Source organism: Nerophis lumbriciformis, linkage group LG18 (genome assembly GCF_033978685.3).
Source record: "Nerophis lumbriciformis linkage group LG18, RoL_Nlum_v2.1, whole genome shotgun sequence".
Taxonomy (NCBI): domain Eukaryota; kingdom Metazoa; phylum Chordata; class Actinopteri; order Syngnathiformes; family Syngnathidae; genus Nerophis; species Nerophis lumbriciformis.
Window position 1 is genome coordinate 18,677,524 of NC_084565.2, and position 17,327 is coordinate 18,694,850.

The following is a 17,327-nucleotide window of genomic DNA, read 5'->3' on the forward strand; positions in this document are numbered from 1 at the left end:
AGCTCAGGCGGCGGCGTTTCTGGGTGTTGTTGATAAATTGCTTTCGCTTTGCATAGTAGTTTTAACTTGCACTTACAGAGGTAGCGGCAAACTGTAGTTACTGACAGTGGTTTTCTGAAATGTTCCTGAGCCCATGTGGGCGATATCCTTTACACACTGATGTTGGTTTTTGATGCAGTACCGCCTGACCTCTCCAGGTTCTCTGAACCTTTTGATGATATTACGGACCGTAGATGGTTCCCAATTAGCCTGTTCACCTGTGCGATGTTCCAAATAATGTTTGATGAGCATTCCTCGTTTTTCTTATCCTTTTTTGCCACTTGTGCCAGCTTTTTTGAAACATGTCGCAGGCATCAAATTCCAAATGAGCTAATATTTGCAAAAAATAACAACATTTACCAGTTCGAACATTAAGTATCTTGTCTTTGCAGTCCATTCAATTAAATATAGGTTGAAAAGGATTTGCAAAACATTGTATTCTGTTACGACTGGGTCGCATGGTGATGCGGGGTTTGTTCTCCCAGGGTGCAAGCGGACAACTCCAGACAGGACTTGCAGGTAAAGAAAGATATGATTTAATCGTAAATTAACACAAAATAGGTACAAAACAGAAAACAAACCGACGGAACAAGGTGCTGATTGCACCTGAAGCTAAGGCTACATCTTAGCACAGACTAGGGAACACTCGCAGGAGCTAGGAGACAGGCAAAACTAACTAACAGTAGCGTGACGCAAATAAAAAAGCCAGGACGAGTGATCAACAAAGGCAGGCTTAAATAGTGTCTCTTGATTACAAACAGGTTTGTCCCGAACAACAGCGGCAGGTGAAAATCATAACCATGGTGACTAAACTCAGGAGGTGCACAAACAGGAACTAAAGGAGTCCAAAACAAACAGAATACACAAAACAGGATCCGGACCACGGATCATGACAGTATTCTGTTTTTTTTTATTACGATTTACACAATGTGCCAACTTCACTGGTTTTGGGTTTTATAGCATATCATTTTAATTGTGTCCTTTATAAACAATAGGTATTTGTTTTCCAAGAAGTAAGCATTTTTCATGATGTAATAAGTGTGCAAAATGTAATTTTCAGTTAAAATAATAAAAATATAGGGTTGATTTACTTCTGGTGTTTCAAGCGATCATTTTTATTTATATAAACAATGACATACACACAACTGAATGCAACAAACTTTTCATACAATATAGGCTCACTAATCTGTATCCACCGATAACAATTTTAAATCAATAAATACTGTATAAACAAAATGAAGTGCAGCACTAATATACATTGTCTAGACACCGTAAATCCCCGCTATATTTAATCATTTACAAGACACAGACATGCAAACAGCACACGCTCATTTACACGTATTAGTCACAAGAAGCAGAGTGGCCCCACGACTGCCTGGACCTCATGCACCTGCATCCATAGTGCTGACATGTTTATACCCAGATCTCTTATAGGAAGAACCTGCATATCACCTCGATGTAGCTCCGTACTGCCCTGAACCCTCACTACTACCTCCACCTGGAAACATAGAAAAGGAAGAGCTCAATGACACCAATACAATAAGTCTGCTGTAATGCTATAATCACTACCTTATGTTCTATTGTGGATATTCTGGTATGGCGTGAATCTATCTCTTTGCGAGAATCTCCCAGAAAGTGGATAAGGTTGCTGGTGCCTTCCATCGCAGTCCTGTTTGCTGTATAACTGAGGATTATACGCTGAAAAGATGTGTGGCTGTGTAAACGTAGAAACCTCAGCTGGACAACATCCGCACCAGGGTACCTAAACTATGGAGCAGTAGAGACGTTCATATTAACTCGAGGAGAACCGCTTATGTTGCGAAATCAATCCAGGTTAGTCTTACCTTGTCACTGCCATGTTCATGACTGAACCATTGAACTGATGATTTGTACCTTCCTGGGTACCACCTCCATGTTATCTACACAGCAGGACAAATGTTTTAGTACTCTTGGCTAGAGATGTCCGATAATATCGGACTGCCGATATCGGCCGATAAATGCTTTAAAATGTAATATCGGAAATTATCGGTATCGGATGCATAAAGTAAAATGTATGACTTTTTAAAACGCCGCTGTACAGAGTGGTACACGGACGTAGGGAGAAGTACAGAGCGCCAATAAACCTTAAAGGCACTGCCTTTGCGTGCCGGCCCAATCACATGATATCTACGTTTTTTCACACACACAAGTGAATGCAAGGCATACTTATCAACAGACATACAGGTCACACTGAGGGCGGTTGTATAAAAAACTTTAACACTGTTACAAATATGCGCCACACCGTGAACCCACACCAAACAAGAATGACAAATACATTTCGGGAGAACATCCGCACCTTAACACAACCGAACACAACAGAACAAATACCCAGAACCCCTTGCAGCACTAACTCTTCCGGGACGCTACAATATACACCCCCCGCTACCCCCTACCTCAAGCCCCACCCCCACCTCAACCTCCTCATGCTTTCTGATACCAAGCTGCTGTTTTGAGGCATGTTAAAAAAAATAATGCACTTTGTGACTTCAATAATAAATATGGCAGTGCCATGTTGGCATTTTTTGTCCATAACTTGAGTTGCATTTTTTTTGGAAAACCTTGTTACATTGTTTAATGCATCCAGCGGGGCATCACAACAAAATTAGGCATAATAATGTGTTAATTTCACGACTGTATATATCGGTATCTGTTGATATCGGAATTGGTAATTAAGAGTTGGACAATATCGGAATATCGATATCGGCAAAAAAGCCATTATCGGACATCTCTACTCTTGGCCATTATGCTACATGGCGGCGCCCCACTTTCATGTACTCAGAGCTCAACCACCGTTACCTGTCTGCCGTTAGGCAGACAGGTAACGGTGCTTGACACATCAAGCACCAAAAAGACATTACGATACAATACAAAAACCAACACTGTTTTAAAGATATTTGCATTAATTTTCTAAATTGCTTGGCCTCTATCGGTTCAACAGACCTTGGGTGAGCGGTGGGGTACACCGCTCACTGGTTGCTAGCCACTTGCAGGGCACAGACAAACAACTATTCACACCTACAACCCCTGAAAAGTATGGAATCACCAATCTAGGAGGATGTTCAATCAGTTGTTTGATTTTGTAGAAAAACAGACATAACACAAAACTATAGTCTGGTACATGTTGTGTTTTGCCACACTGCCTGGGTGCTTCTGTCTTCTCCTTTCTCTCCCTAGACCAGAGGTCGGCAAACCACAATGTTGACAGAGCCATATTGGACCAAAAATACAAAAAAATAATCTGTCTGGAGCCACAAAAATGTAAAAGCCTTATATAAGTGTTATAATGAAGGCAACACATGATGTAAGTGTCTATATTAGCTACATAGTCTACTATCAAAATGACTATGACGCAAATCTTCGTCTACCAAAATGTTGAAATGTAAAATGTATTCTTCACTTTTTTTACAACATTGGAAAACATTAGTAAAACGAAGGCTTCTCAGAGGGTGAGATCACTCCTGGAAATTACTGGCTTTGAATGGCCAAAGGTATAGATGTGTGTGTCCAAGTTAAAGGCAGACTGTCTTCTTTTAGTACAAACCCCGTTTCCATATGAGTTGGGAAATTGTGTTAGATGTAAATATAAACGGAATACAATGATTTGCAAATCCTTTTCAACCCATATTCAATTGAATGCACTACAGAGACAAGATATTTGATGTTCAAACTCATAAACTTTATTTTTTTTTTGCAAATAATAATTAACTTAGAATTTCATGGCTGCAACACGTGCCAAAGTAGTTGGGAAAGGGCATGTTCACCACTGTGTTACATCACCTTTTCTTTTAACAACACTCAATAAACGATTGGGAACTGAGGAAACTAATTGTTGAAGCTTTGAAAGTGGAATTCTTTCCCATTGTTGCTTTATGTAGAGCGTCAGTCGTTCAACAGTCCGGGGTCTCCGCTGTCGTATTTTACGCTTCATAATGCGACACACATTTTCGATGGGAGACAGGTCTGGACTGCAGGCGGACCAGGAAAGTACCCGCACTCTTTTTTTCACGAAGCCACGCTGTTGTAACACGTGCTGAATGTGGCTTGGCATTGTCTTGCTGAAATAAGCAGGGGCGTCCATGAAAAAGACGGCGCTTAGATGGCAGCATATGTTGTTCCAAAACCTGTATGTACCTTTCAGCATTAATGGCGCCTTCACAGATGTGTAAGTTACTCATGCCTCGGGCACTAATGCACCCCCATACCATCACAGATGCTGGCTTTGGAACTTTGCGTCTATAACAGTCTGGATGGTTCGCTTCCCCTTTGGTCCGGATGACACGATGTCGAATATTTCCAAAACAATTTGAAAAGTGGACTCGTCAGACCACAGAACACTTTTCCACTTTGCATGAGTCCATCTTAGATGATTTCGGGCCCAGAGAAGCCGGCGGCGTTTCTGGATGTTGTTGATAAATGGCTTTCGCTTTGCATAGTAGAGCTTTAACTTACAGATGTAGCGACAAACTGTATTTAGTGACAGTGGTTTTCTGAAGTGTTCCTGAGCCCATGTGGTGACATCCTTTAGAGATTGATGTCGGTTTTTGATACAGTGCCGTCTGAGGGATCGAAGGTCACGGTCATTCAATGTTGGTTTCCGGCCATGCCGCTTACGTGGAGTGATTTCTCCAGATTCTCTGAACCTTTTGATGATATTATGGACCGTAGATGTTGAAATCCCTAAATTTCTTGAAATTGCAGTTTAAGAAACGTTGTTCTTAAACTGTTTGACTAATTGCTCACGCAGTTGTGGACAAAGGGGTGTACCTCGCCCCATCCTTTCTTGTGAAAGACTGAGCATTTTTTGGGAAGCTGTTTTTATACCCAATCATGGTACCCACCTGTTCTCAATTTGCCTATTCACCTGTCGGATGTTCCAAATAAGTGTTTGATGAGCATTCCTCAACTTTTTCAGTATTTATTGCCACCTTTCCCATCTTCTTTGTCACGTGTTGCTGGCATCAAATTCTAAAGTTAATGATTATTTGCAAAAAAAAAAAAGTTTATCAGTTTGAACATCAAATATGTTGTCTTTGTAGCATATTCAACTGAATATGGGTTGAAGATGATTTGCAAATCATCTATTCCGTTTATATTTACATCTAACACAATTTCCCAACTCATATGGAAACAGGGTTTGTAGATTTATTACAATCTTTGCAAGCTGGGTAATGTTTGCTGTGGTCTATAACGGCACACAAACAACTATCTGAAATGCAGCCAATATTACATACAGATAATAAGACAAATTAAATAGACAGAGGACATAAGTAAAGGAAATTAAATGAGCTCGAATATAACTACAAACAATGCGTAATGGATATGCCTGATAAGCACTCCAGCAAATCAATAAAATCAACAAAGCTCACCTTCGTGCATTCATGCACAGCATAAACGTTTGGTGGACAAAATGAGACAAAGGAGTGGCATAAAACACGTCTTTCTGTGGCAGCACCAGAGAAAGTTGTACATGTAAACAAACTACGGTGAGTTCAAGGATCGCTGAAATTAAAAGGACAAAACGGTGATTGCCAAATACTCTCATCACTGAAGCACGTATAACATAAACAGTGGGATTTATAACAATTAGGAAGGTTTGTGTCATGTTTGTTCTCCTACAGAAAATATATTAAAACAAAAAATTTACTTTTTTCCCCCCATCTTTTTCAATATTCACACATCTCTGAAAGAGGTCAAGGGAGCTACTAGAGCTCTAGAGCCGCGGGATGCTGATCCCCGCCCTAGACGCTCTCAGGCCGGTTGGAGGAGTGGCTTCATTATGCACCTGAGGCTGATTGCCTCACCAGCCTCTTAAAGGGAAAATGCACTTTTTTTGTAAATTTGCCTATTGTTCACAATCATGACAATGACGACGGATGGATTTTTTTTTAATGCATTCTAAATATTAAAACGTAAATAAAAGTCTGCTTACAGCGGAGCCAATGGGAGGTCCTCTATTTCGCCTATAAAATCCAATAAATAACATTTCAAAAAGCGCCAAATACTCCATTTACATTTTGCATCTTGAATGTTAACCAAGTTTTAGTAATATTGCTGTTATAAGCGCTAACGCAGACAAACTATTTATAGTGGCGACGTGATCACTACCGTGTGTCCCTATGTTTACATCATCGAGTGATCTACTGATTCCTCGCTTCCCTGCTGTTTGGAAGTTTATTGTAAAATAATGGCTCTCACCTGGAAAGTAGATGGCTGAGGATGTAATCAGACAAGTTGGTACACTTTGAAAGCCATATAGGACCCGGACCTGGTGAGAACGACAAAAAAAGATGCTTGTTCCCCCTGGTCCCCGACCTCGTTTCTTCGCGAGGATTTTGAGACATTCTTTATCGAAATGAGAATATATGAACATCCCAGCAGTCGGCATTCTAATGACAGCGAACCTTTACAGTAAGTGATGTTTTATTATGTTGGTTGGCTCTCATAAAGTCTGCAGTGAGTCACAACCAGTGATGAAGAAACAAAAAAGCAAACAGTGTAATGCCCTTTTTAATTTAACGCGCCGCGTATGCTTAAAATTACCAAAATACAGAATGATTAAATATCATTATAAATGTGCTCGTTACTACATTTCATATATACTTACATAATGTATATTGGATGTTTTTTAAGGGCTTTATAGGCAGAATTGAGCAGCTCCCATTGGCTCCATTGTAGGCAGACTTTTGATCGTATTTATTTAATCTTTAGAATGCATAAAAAAAATAACATCCATCGTCATGTCTCTCATAATACATTTTGAACAATAGAAAAATAAGCAGTTCCCCTTCAGGCTGAGGACTTGCAGCCGGGAGATACCAGTTTTTTGTCCCGCCCCCTTCAAGCAACTCGCAGATGACAGGATCTTCCTGTAGCTGCTTTTACATCAGCTTCACTGGCTCCCGTACTGACCTCTCTTCACTGCGGCCTATCCCCTGCATTGGTGCTATTTCACCTCGCCTCCAGCCAGACCTCTCTATTTAGGTTATTTTTCTCCTTTTGATATTTATTAGTTTAATGGTACCAGAACTTAACATAGTAATTTTTAATGGCAACTTTCGGGTTTTAAGAAACAGCTTGCAGGGTGGAGTCTTTTCTTCAATTTTTCCACCACAGATTTTTTATTGGATTAAGATCCAGGCTATTTGCAGGCCATGACATTGACCTTATGTACTGTATGTTACATCAAATAAAGTTTTTATAGTTTTTGCTCAATGGCAAGTTGCATTATCATCTTGAAAAAATATGTCATGATGCAAAAATAATCCTTTGGATTGATGGAATAAGAAAACTTGTGCATTTATTGAAGATGTATTGACAGCCATCTTCCTAGCGCCATTACCTGACATACATCACAATATCGTCAACGACTGTGGAAATAAGCATGTTTTCTTCAGGCAGTCGTCTTCATAAATCTCATTGGAACAGCCCCAAACAAAAATTCTAGCATCATCACCTTGATTCATCACTGAATATGACTTTTATCCAGTCAATCCATAGCCCACGATTGCTCGTTCACAATCATTATGAAAGACATGACGGACACTTTTTTTTAAAAATTATTTTAAAATATTAAATAAACGTAAATAAAATGCCAAGGGGAGCTCCATTCTTCCGCCCATAAAATCCGATAAATAACTATTCAAAAAGCGTCAACACTACTCAATTTACATTTTGTGACTTGAATATTAATATTATGGGGAGTGCTCAGAGAGTATGGGGTATCGGACTGTCTGATTGTGGCGGTCCGCTCCCTGTATGATCAGTGTCAGAGCTTGGTCCGCATTGCCGGCAGTAAGTCGGACACGTTTCCAGTGAGGGTTGGACTCCGCCAAGGCTGCCCTTTGTCACCGATTCTGTTCATAACTTTTATGAACAGAATTTCTAGGCGCAGTCAAGGCGTTGAGGGGATCCGGTTTGGTGGCTGCAGGATTAGGTCTCTGCTTTTTGCAGATGATGTGGTGCTGATGGCTTCATCTGGCCAAGATCTTCAGCTCTCACTGGATCGGTTCGCAGCTGAGTGTGAAGCGACTGGGATGAGAATCAGCACCTCCAAGTCTGAGTCCATGGTTCTCGCCCGGAAAAGGGTGGAGTGCCATCTCCGGGTTGGGGAGGAGACCCTGCCCCAAGTGGAGGAGTTCAGGTACCTCGGAGTCTTGTTCACGAGTGAGGGAAGAGTGGATCGTGAGATCGACAGGCGAATCGGTGCGGCGTCTTCAGTAATGCGGACGCTGTATCGATCCGTTGTGGTGAAGAAGGAGCTGAGCCGGAAGACAAAGCTCTCAATTTACCGGTCGATCTACGTTCCCATCCTCACCTATGGTCATGAGCTTTGGGTTATGACCGAAAGGACAGGATCACGGGTACAAGCGGCCGAAATGAGTTTCCTCCGCCGGGTGGCGGGGCTCTTCCTTAGAGATAGGGTGAGAAGCTCTGCCATCCGGGAGGAGCTCAAAGTAAAGCCGCTGCTCCTCCACATCGAGAGGAGCCAGATGAGGTGGTTCGGGCATCTGGTCAGGATGCCACCCGAACGCCTCCCAAGGGAGGTGTTTAGGGCACGTCCGGTAGGAGGCCACGGGGAAGACCCAGGACACGTTGGGAAGACTATGTCTCCCGGCTGGCCTGGGAACGCCTCGGGATCCCCCGGAAGAGCTGGACGAAGTGGCTGGGGAGAGGGAAGTCTGGGCTTCCCCACTTAGGCCGCGACCCGACCTCGGATAAGCGGAAGAAGATGGATGGGATGGATGGACTTGAATATTAACCAAGTATTACTGATATTGGTATTATAAGAGATAACATAGACAAACTATTTATAGCGGCGCCGTGATCACAAGCTTGTGTTTCCATCATCGAGTGGTCTGCTGCTTCCTTGTTTCGTCTAAGTTTATTGGAGATCGTAAATCATGCCTCTCACTTGAAAGGTAGACGGCTGAGAATATAATCAGACAAGTTGGGACAGTTTTACAGCCGTTTTGGACCTGAAACTAAATGGGAATTTATGAACATCCGAGCAGTTGGCATCCTAATGACAGCAGACGTTGCACGGGTAGGTGATGTTTTATCATGTTTGTCGGCTCTCATAAAGTCTGCAGTGAGTAATCAGTGATAAAGAAAAAAAAGCAATGTGATGCGTTTTTGAAATTATTCTGCCGTGTATGCTTAAAATGATCAAAATGATTAAAATATGTTAATATTAAATGTTATTATGAATGTGCCCATTACTACATTACATATGTACTTACATCATGTATAGAATACCCTATTGAAGGTGTTTCAATGTTTTCTTAGGGGCTCTATTGAACGGCTCCTCTAGACTCCTTTGTAAGCGGACTTCTGATTACCGTATTTTTCGGAGTACCGTATTTTCCGCACTATAAGGCGCACCTAAAAACCACAATTTTTCTCAAAAGCTGACAGTGCGCCTAATAACCCGGTGCGCTTTATTACGATTCATTTTCATAAAGTTTCGGTCTCGCAACTTCGGTAAACAGCCGCCATCTTTTTCCCCGGTAGAACAGGAAGCGCTTCTTCTTCTACGCAAGCAACCGCCAAGGAAAGCACCCGCCCCCATAGAACAGGAAGCGCTTCACCCGCCCCCATAGAACAGGAAGCGCTTCACCCGCCCCCGGAAGAAGAAGAAAAAACGCGCGGATATCACCGTACGTTTCATTTCCTGTTTACATCTGTAAAGACCACAAAATGGCTCCTACTAAACGATCCGGGTCATAAAAAGACGCAATCTCTCCATCCGCACACGGATTACTACCGTATTTCACAGCAACTGAACCGCACTGTGGAACGGGAGCACGTACGGTGAATATTCGCTCCACAGGGAATGAGAAGTCATCCTTCACTGTGGTTCTAGCTTGCCATGCTAACTTCCACTCATGGTGATATTCAAAAGGAAGACCTTGCCAAAAGAGACCTTTCCAGCCGGCGTCATCATAAAAGCTAACTCGAAGGGATGGATGGATGAAGAAAAGATGAGCGAGTGGTTAAGGGAAGTTTACGCGAAGAGGCCGGGTGGCTTTTTTCACACAGCTCCGAAGGCGAACACACCTTCACTAAGACGGGCAGACAGCCTCGGACGACATACGCCAACATCTGCCAGTGGATCGTAAATGCTTGGGCAGATATTTCGGTCACAACTGTGGTCCGAGCTTTCCGGAAGGCAGGATTCACAGAACAACAGCGACACTGACTCCCGATGACTTCTACGAGACGGAACCGGCCATTTTGGATCCCACGCTTGCACAACTTTTCAATTCGGACACCGAAGACGAAGAATTCGAAGGATTTACGAATGAAGAATAACTTCAGAAGGTGAGCGCTATGTTTATTTTGTGTGTTGTGACATTAACGTTCGAGCAACATTATGTTACTATTGCTCTACACCATTTTGAATTTTACTATGTTTGTGATTGCACATTTGCGTACATTTTGGGACAGAGTTGTTAGAACGCTGGTTTTCAATATATTATTAAAGTTTGACTGAACTATCTGACTGTTTTTTTGACATTCACTTTAGCGCAGCGTTTTTTTGACATTCACTTTAGCGCAGCGTAGGCGCGGCTTTTAGTCCGGGGCGGCTTATTGGTGGACAAAATTATGAAATATGTAATTCATAGAAGGTGCGGCTAATAATCCGGTGCGCCTTATAGTGCGGAAAATACGGTATAAGTCGCTCCGGAGTATAAGTCGCACCGGCCAAAAATGCATAATAAAGAAGGGAAAAAACATATATATAAGTCGCACTAAGTCGCATTTTTTTGGGGAAATTGATTTGATAAAACCCAACACAAAGAATAGACATTTGAAAGGCAATTTAAAATCAATAAAGAATAGTGAACAACAGGCTGAATAAGTGTACGTTATATGACGCATTAATAACCAACTGAGAACGTGCCTGGTATGTTAACGTAACATATTATGGTAAGAGTCATTCAAATAACTATAACATATAGAACATGCTATATGTTTACCAAACAATCTGTCACTCCTAATCGCTAAATCCGATTAAATCTTATACGTCTAGTCTCTTACGTGAATGAGCTAAATAATATTATTTGATATTTTACGGTAATGTGTTAATAATTTCACACATAAGTCGCTCCTGAGTATAAGTCGCAACCCCGGCCAAACTATGAAAAAAATTGCGACTTATAGTCCGAAAAATACAGTAAATGTATTTAAATATTTAGAATGCATTAAAAAAAATCTATCCGTCATGTCTTTCATAATGATTGTGAATGATAGGCAAAATTCCCCAAAAAGCGCAGTTCCCTTTTAAGTTTTGTTATATCTCTGTGTAGAGTTTGCATGTTCCTTCATGGGTTTGTTACGGCTTCCTTAGACATTCCAAAAATAAATGTGTTAATTGGTTAATTAAATCATCAATAGTGTGAAGTGTTGTTTGTCTATATTTGCACTGTAGACCCTGGTGGCCAGTCCAGGGAGTACTATGCCTCTCGCCCAAGTCAGACGGAAAAGACTCCAGCTTACCTGTGACCCTAATGTGGACAAGCAATGGATTCCGTTCCGTGTTTTCCAACGCACCGATTTAAATAATATATTCCACTTTTCTGCTGCTCCCTAATTTCCGTTCCGCATTTTCCAGCACACCTTCAACACATCCACAGGTCTGTGTCTTAACCGTTAAGACGGCCATGTGAATTAAAAGTTACCGGTAAAAATGTCAGCTGTCTCTGTGAGATATAGAAAATGACTATATCGTGATATATACTGTCACGTCATACGTCACATACGTATACGCCCTCTCCCAGCAGAGAGGTAGCAGCATGGCTAACGTTAGCTGTGATGCTAGCGCAGGCGTGCGAGTGGTAATACGAATGAAGGAAGAATTAATTCCCCCCAAAAACAGCAGGGGGTCCATCGTCTGGCGGTGGTTTGGCTTCAAGTGGGAATATGTCGAACAGACAACCGTAATTTGTCAAGTGTGGAGCACAAGCGTTGCTATAAAAAGTAGCATTACTGCTAATATGTAGCATCATTTGAAAAGTCCCCTGCTAGAGAATGAAGAGTGCTTACTTCGCATGTCAACATCTCCGTTCGGTGCCACACGCCTACACCATCAAAATGCCGAAGCAAACATTTCCAGATCTACACCGTATGAAAAAAACAGTGATTTTTTTAGTTGTGATTTCCTTCTCTGCATTAAAGTTTAAAAGTAGCATATATCAATGCAGTATGAAGAAGAATGTTTTATTGTAGACACATAGAATCATCATACTGCTGTGATTACATGCATCAAGTGTTCATTCAAGGCCAAGGCAAAATATCGAGATATATATTGTGTATCGCGATATGGCCTTAAAATATTGCGATATTAAAAAATGGCCATATCACCCAGCCCTAGTTCAATGATGCCATTTCTGTTTGTCATGTATAATTTTGTCTATTTTGTGTTTATCCTTGAATAAACAGGTCAGTTTCTTGTTACCAACCATTGTGTATTATTCAAACTCACCTAATTCAGCTGGCTAGTTGTTATCAAGAGTACTAAAACCCTTTTCAACATGAATCTGATAACTAAGTAGGCTAAATAACTTTAAACTTTAATACATGCTCGGATAGGCCAGTATCGGATCGGAAGTGCAAAAACAACATCCGTATCGGATCGGAAGTGCAAAAACCCGGATCGGGACATCCCTACATGAGACACACTTTGTTAAAATGTTTTATCACTGGGATAGAACGGGACAAGCGGTAGAAAATGGATGGATGGATAGTTGAAAAACATCCCTGGCCAATGAGGATAACAGAGACAAGCGAGCATAACTGAACCAAAATGATGACAGAAACTTGTTAAAATATGTGTTTCTCGCTTCCAAGCATGCTAATGAGCCAAATACCCTTATGTGTCCCATATGTGGAGAAGTTTTTTGTTCGGCCATTGCGGATTAAAGTAAAAAAGGACCACACCCCCCCCCCCCCCCCCACCCCAAAAGTCCACAGTGCACCTAATGTACGGAATAATTCAGGTTTTGCTTACCGACCTCGAAGCAATTTTACTTGGTTCATGGTGTAATGACAAGTGTGACCAGTAGATGGCAGTCAAACATAAGAGATACGTGTAGACTGCACTATGATGGCAATATGACTCAAGTAAACAACACCAACATGTTATATGTTCCATTGAAAATATAGAACATTACACACGGCGCTCAAAAATCTATCAAAATGTTTTAGTACAACAAAGAACCACCATCACACCACAAGGAAGAGTTTTCCATTTAGAAAAAAATAATAAAAATATGACTCCTTTAATGCGCCCTATAATCCGATGCGCTTTATATATGAAAAAAGATAAAAAATAGACCATTCATCGGCAGTGCGCCTTTTAATTCGGTGTGCCCTATGGTCCGGAAAATACAGTATTCAGAACTTTTTATAATGGCATTGATGTTTTTGCCATTCCCATCCATACCATTTCAAAGTGTTGTCAATTAAACCTTACCTCTGATTGCATTGGGTCAATGCAGGTGCTTCCTCCTGCTGTGAAGTTACAAAACACTCTCAGAGCATCATAAGGACAACCTTGGTTGGGGTCCATGTAGAAGTAACCTGAAATAAAATGCATCTACGGTATAAGTGAACCAAGGAGCAGCCATTCAACATGGCTAAAAGCCTTACTGGGGCCTCATACCATCATTCAGATGTGGGTGTATAAGTCCTAGCTCATAGCAAGTGGTGCCAGGGTCATCTTTGGTTCCTTGAGGCCAACTGAAAGCTTCATCAGCTTCATCTTCTAGAGATTCTCCAGGTGCAGTTTTCACTGGACGATGCTGCTATAGAAGAATATATTATTTATAAATGTCAAATGCTACCAGCAGTGGCATAGCAAAGCCTCATTAAAAAGTGTGCGTAGTAGGGTTGTCCCGATACCAGTGTTTTGGTACCGGTACCGGTACCAAAATGTATTTCGATACTTTTCTAAATAAAGGGGACCACAAAAAATGGCATTGTTGTCTTTTTCTTAACAAAAAATCTTACGGAATATTAAAAATATGTTTTTTATTGCAATTTTGTCCTTAAATAAGTTAAAAGTTAAAATTAAAGTACCAATGATTGTCACACACACACACACACGAGGTGTGGTTAAATTTGTCCTCTGTATTTGACCCATCCCCTTGTTCCTCCCCTGGGAGGTGAGGGGAGCAGTGAGCAGCAGCGGTGGCCGCGCCCGGGAATCATTTTGGTGATTTAATCCCCAATTCCAACCCTTGATGCTGAGTGAGCAGGGAGGCAATGGGTCCCATTCTTTGGTATGACTCAACCGGGGTTTGAACTCACGACCTATCGATCTCAGGGCGGACACTCTAACCCAGTGGTTCTTAACCTGGGTTCGATCGAACCCTAGGGGTTCGGTGAGTCGGCCTCAGGGGTTCGGCGGAGGTCAAAACACACCGACTCATTGTGTAAATAAAAACTTCTCCCTATCGGCGTATTACGGATACGGCAACAGCAGAAGTCACACTGATTTGCAGGAGTGTAATTTGTTGTGAGTTTATGCACTGTGTTGGTTTTGTTCTTTGAACAATGTGATGTTCATGCACGGGTCATTTTGTGCACCAGTAAAAAAACATGGTTACACTTTAGTATGGGGAACATATTCACCATTAATTAGTTGCCTATTAACATGCAAATTAGTAACATATTGTCTCTTAACTAATCATTATTAAGTACTTGTTAATGCCTTATTTGGCATGGCCTTATTATAACCCTAACCCTCTAACCCTGGCCCTAACCCTCTAACCCTAACCCTAACCAAATAACTCTAAATTAAGTCTTTGTTACTTAGAATATGTTCCCCATACTAAAGTGTTACCAAAAACATATAACTTTGTCTTGTATTTGAAAATAAACAACATTTTATTTTTCACTAAAGAAGGGTTCGGTGAATGTGCATATGAAACTAATGGGGTTCGGTACATCCAACAAGTTAAGAACCACTGCTTTAACCACAAGGCCACTGAGCAGGTTATATAAATAGTTAATAAAATAGTGAATATACAAGATAACTTTTATTTTATTAGTAAGTAAGCAAACAAAGGCTCCTAACTTAGCTGATGACATATTCAGTAACATATTGAGTTATTTTCCATTCTATTATTTTGTCAAAATTATTAAGGACAAGTGGTGGAAAATGAATTATTAATCAACTTGCAGACTGCGGATGGACTTTAGCTGCTAGCTAGCTAGCCATGTCTTAAAGCACCTCCTCTTGAGGGCGTTTCAGTGTTATAGCTTCACCTTTATCGTTAGTTTTTAAGCCAAAATGCGTTCATTCTCCCTTTTCTGTCTACACACCATGTCTGCCTGTAAGGACTCCGTGATTGTGCGCTGCCGAACATGCTCGTCGGGAGGGTGGGGGACTGGTACTTTTTAGAGGCGGTATAGTACCAAATATGATTCATTAGTATCGCGGTACTATACTATACCGGTATACCGTACAATCCTAGTTTGAACTTATATCTGTCAGTAGACTCGCTACAGAAGTGCTAAAAACTACGACAAAGACGGGGAGAAGACGCAGTCGAAGTGGAGGTGCGTAAATAAGACCAGCCCCACAAAAAGAAGAGACGGTCAGAAAGTGGCTTGTCTGTAAAACATAATCTATGCAACATTTTGACCAAAGAACCACCATTACATGTCATGTTTTAAATGAAGAAAAAAAGGGGCGCATGCACGTCTGTGCGAGACCGCCGTGACTTACAACTATGAAAGGCAGTCATTGCATTCGGTCGTGAAGATGAGGCCCCTAAAATTGATGGCTTCACCTCAGGTAAGCCCTTGCATTCAGACCCTGGTCACTAATGTGTGTGAGTGACTGACAGCAATAAAAGCTTTGTCTTTAAAGGGCTTCATGAATAAAGTTGGTACGGTGTCGTATGGTATTTACTTAGGGATAAGTCGCCACCTGTTGGTTTGGGCAGATAAATCTAGAACCCAGATAGACAATTACCGTATTTTTCGGACCAAAGGGCGCACCGGATTAAAAGGCGCACTGCCTATGAGCGGGTCTATTCAGATCTATTTTCGTACAAGAGGCGCACCGGATCATAGGGCACTAGAGATGCGCGGTTTGCGGACACAACCGCGGAGTCCGCGGATTATCCGCGGTTCGGGCGGTTGAAATAAAAAAAAATTAGATTTTATCCGCGGGTCGGGTGGGCGGTTGAAATAAAAAAAAATTAGATTTTAAATAGATTCAGGCGGGTGGCAGTTAAACCAATTCGGAAATATATATACATAGTTAAATGTTGTTACCCACAGACGAAAAACGAGCAGGCACCTGCAGCATATGCCACAACAGAAGAAGAAAAAAAAGAGATGGACACTTTTACGGAGCTGAGAAGGGACGCCTCGCCGGGGTCCGGGACCGAGGCCCCTTCCCCCGAGAGGGCCCCACCGGGAGCCGTAGCTGAGGTGATCCGCGAGAAGGGCCCGACGCACGTCCAGGGTCACCACCGCGCCGACACCCCGCCTTGTCCGCCTTCGCCGCGGCCGGCGTCACGCGCAGCAGGTAAGCAGCTTACCTGCCCGCCACCCCCGTGGCCGGGGGCTCGTAACAGGGGTCACTCCGCGCGCTCCGCCCGCGCAGCTTACCTGCCCGGCACCCCCGGCGCGTAACAGGGGTCACTCCGCGCGCAGTGCGCTCACGAAAGGGGTGGGGCAAGCAGAACTGGCGCTGCGGGATGAACCGAACGCCGAGTTAAGGCGCCCAATGCCGACGCTCATCAGACCCCAGAAAAGGTGTTGGTTGATATAGACAACAGGACGGTGGCCATGGAAGTCGGAACCCGCTAAGGCAGTGGTTCTCAAACTTTTTTTGTCATCCCCCACTTTGGACAAGGGGGAGTTTTCAAGCCCCACCTGCCCCCATCGCCCCAACAGAGCGCTAATGCCAAGCTTTAACATTTTCAAATTTATTGAACATCAAGTTGTATACATTCAAACTCAATAACATAAAATAACATTAAGTTCAATAATAAATAAAATAACTGTGCAGCTGTGGTATAACTTGCATCAAGTTCAATAATAAATAAAATAACTTCCATCAAGTTCAAAAATAAATAAAACAAAAGTGCTATAACTTGCATCAAGTTCAATAATAAATCAAAAAAAGTGTTATAACTTGCATCACGTTCAATAATAAATAAAAAAAACTGTTATAACTTGCATCAAGTTCAATAATAAATCAAAAAAAGTGTTATAACTTGCATCACGTT

The 17,327-nt window shown here is 41.9% G+C and overlaps 1 protein-coding gene across 1 annotated transcript in view; it reads right to left on the bottom strand.

The window, feature by feature from the left end:
* Positions 1 to 1,384: 1,384 nt before the first annotated feature.
* LOC133618049 (uncharacterized) overlaps positions 1,385 to 17,327 on the bottom strand; it is a 31,973-nt gene continuing 16,030 nt past the window's right edge. Inside the window, exons 14-18 of the mRNA XM_061978515.1 lie at positions 13,742 to 13,880; positions 13,553 to 13,659; positions 1,884 to 1,958; positions 1,609 to 1,806; positions 1,385 to 1,537 (exon numbers count right to left, since the gene is read on the bottom strand). Coding sequence (XP_061834499.1) covers positions 1,385 to 1,537; positions 1,609 to 1,806; positions 1,884 to 1,958; positions 13,553 to 13,659; positions 13,742 to 13,880 — 672 coding nt within the window. The remainder of the gene's footprint in view (positions 1,538 to 1,608; positions 1,807 to 1,883; positions 1,959 to 13,552; positions 13,660 to 13,741; positions 13,881 to 17,327) is intronic.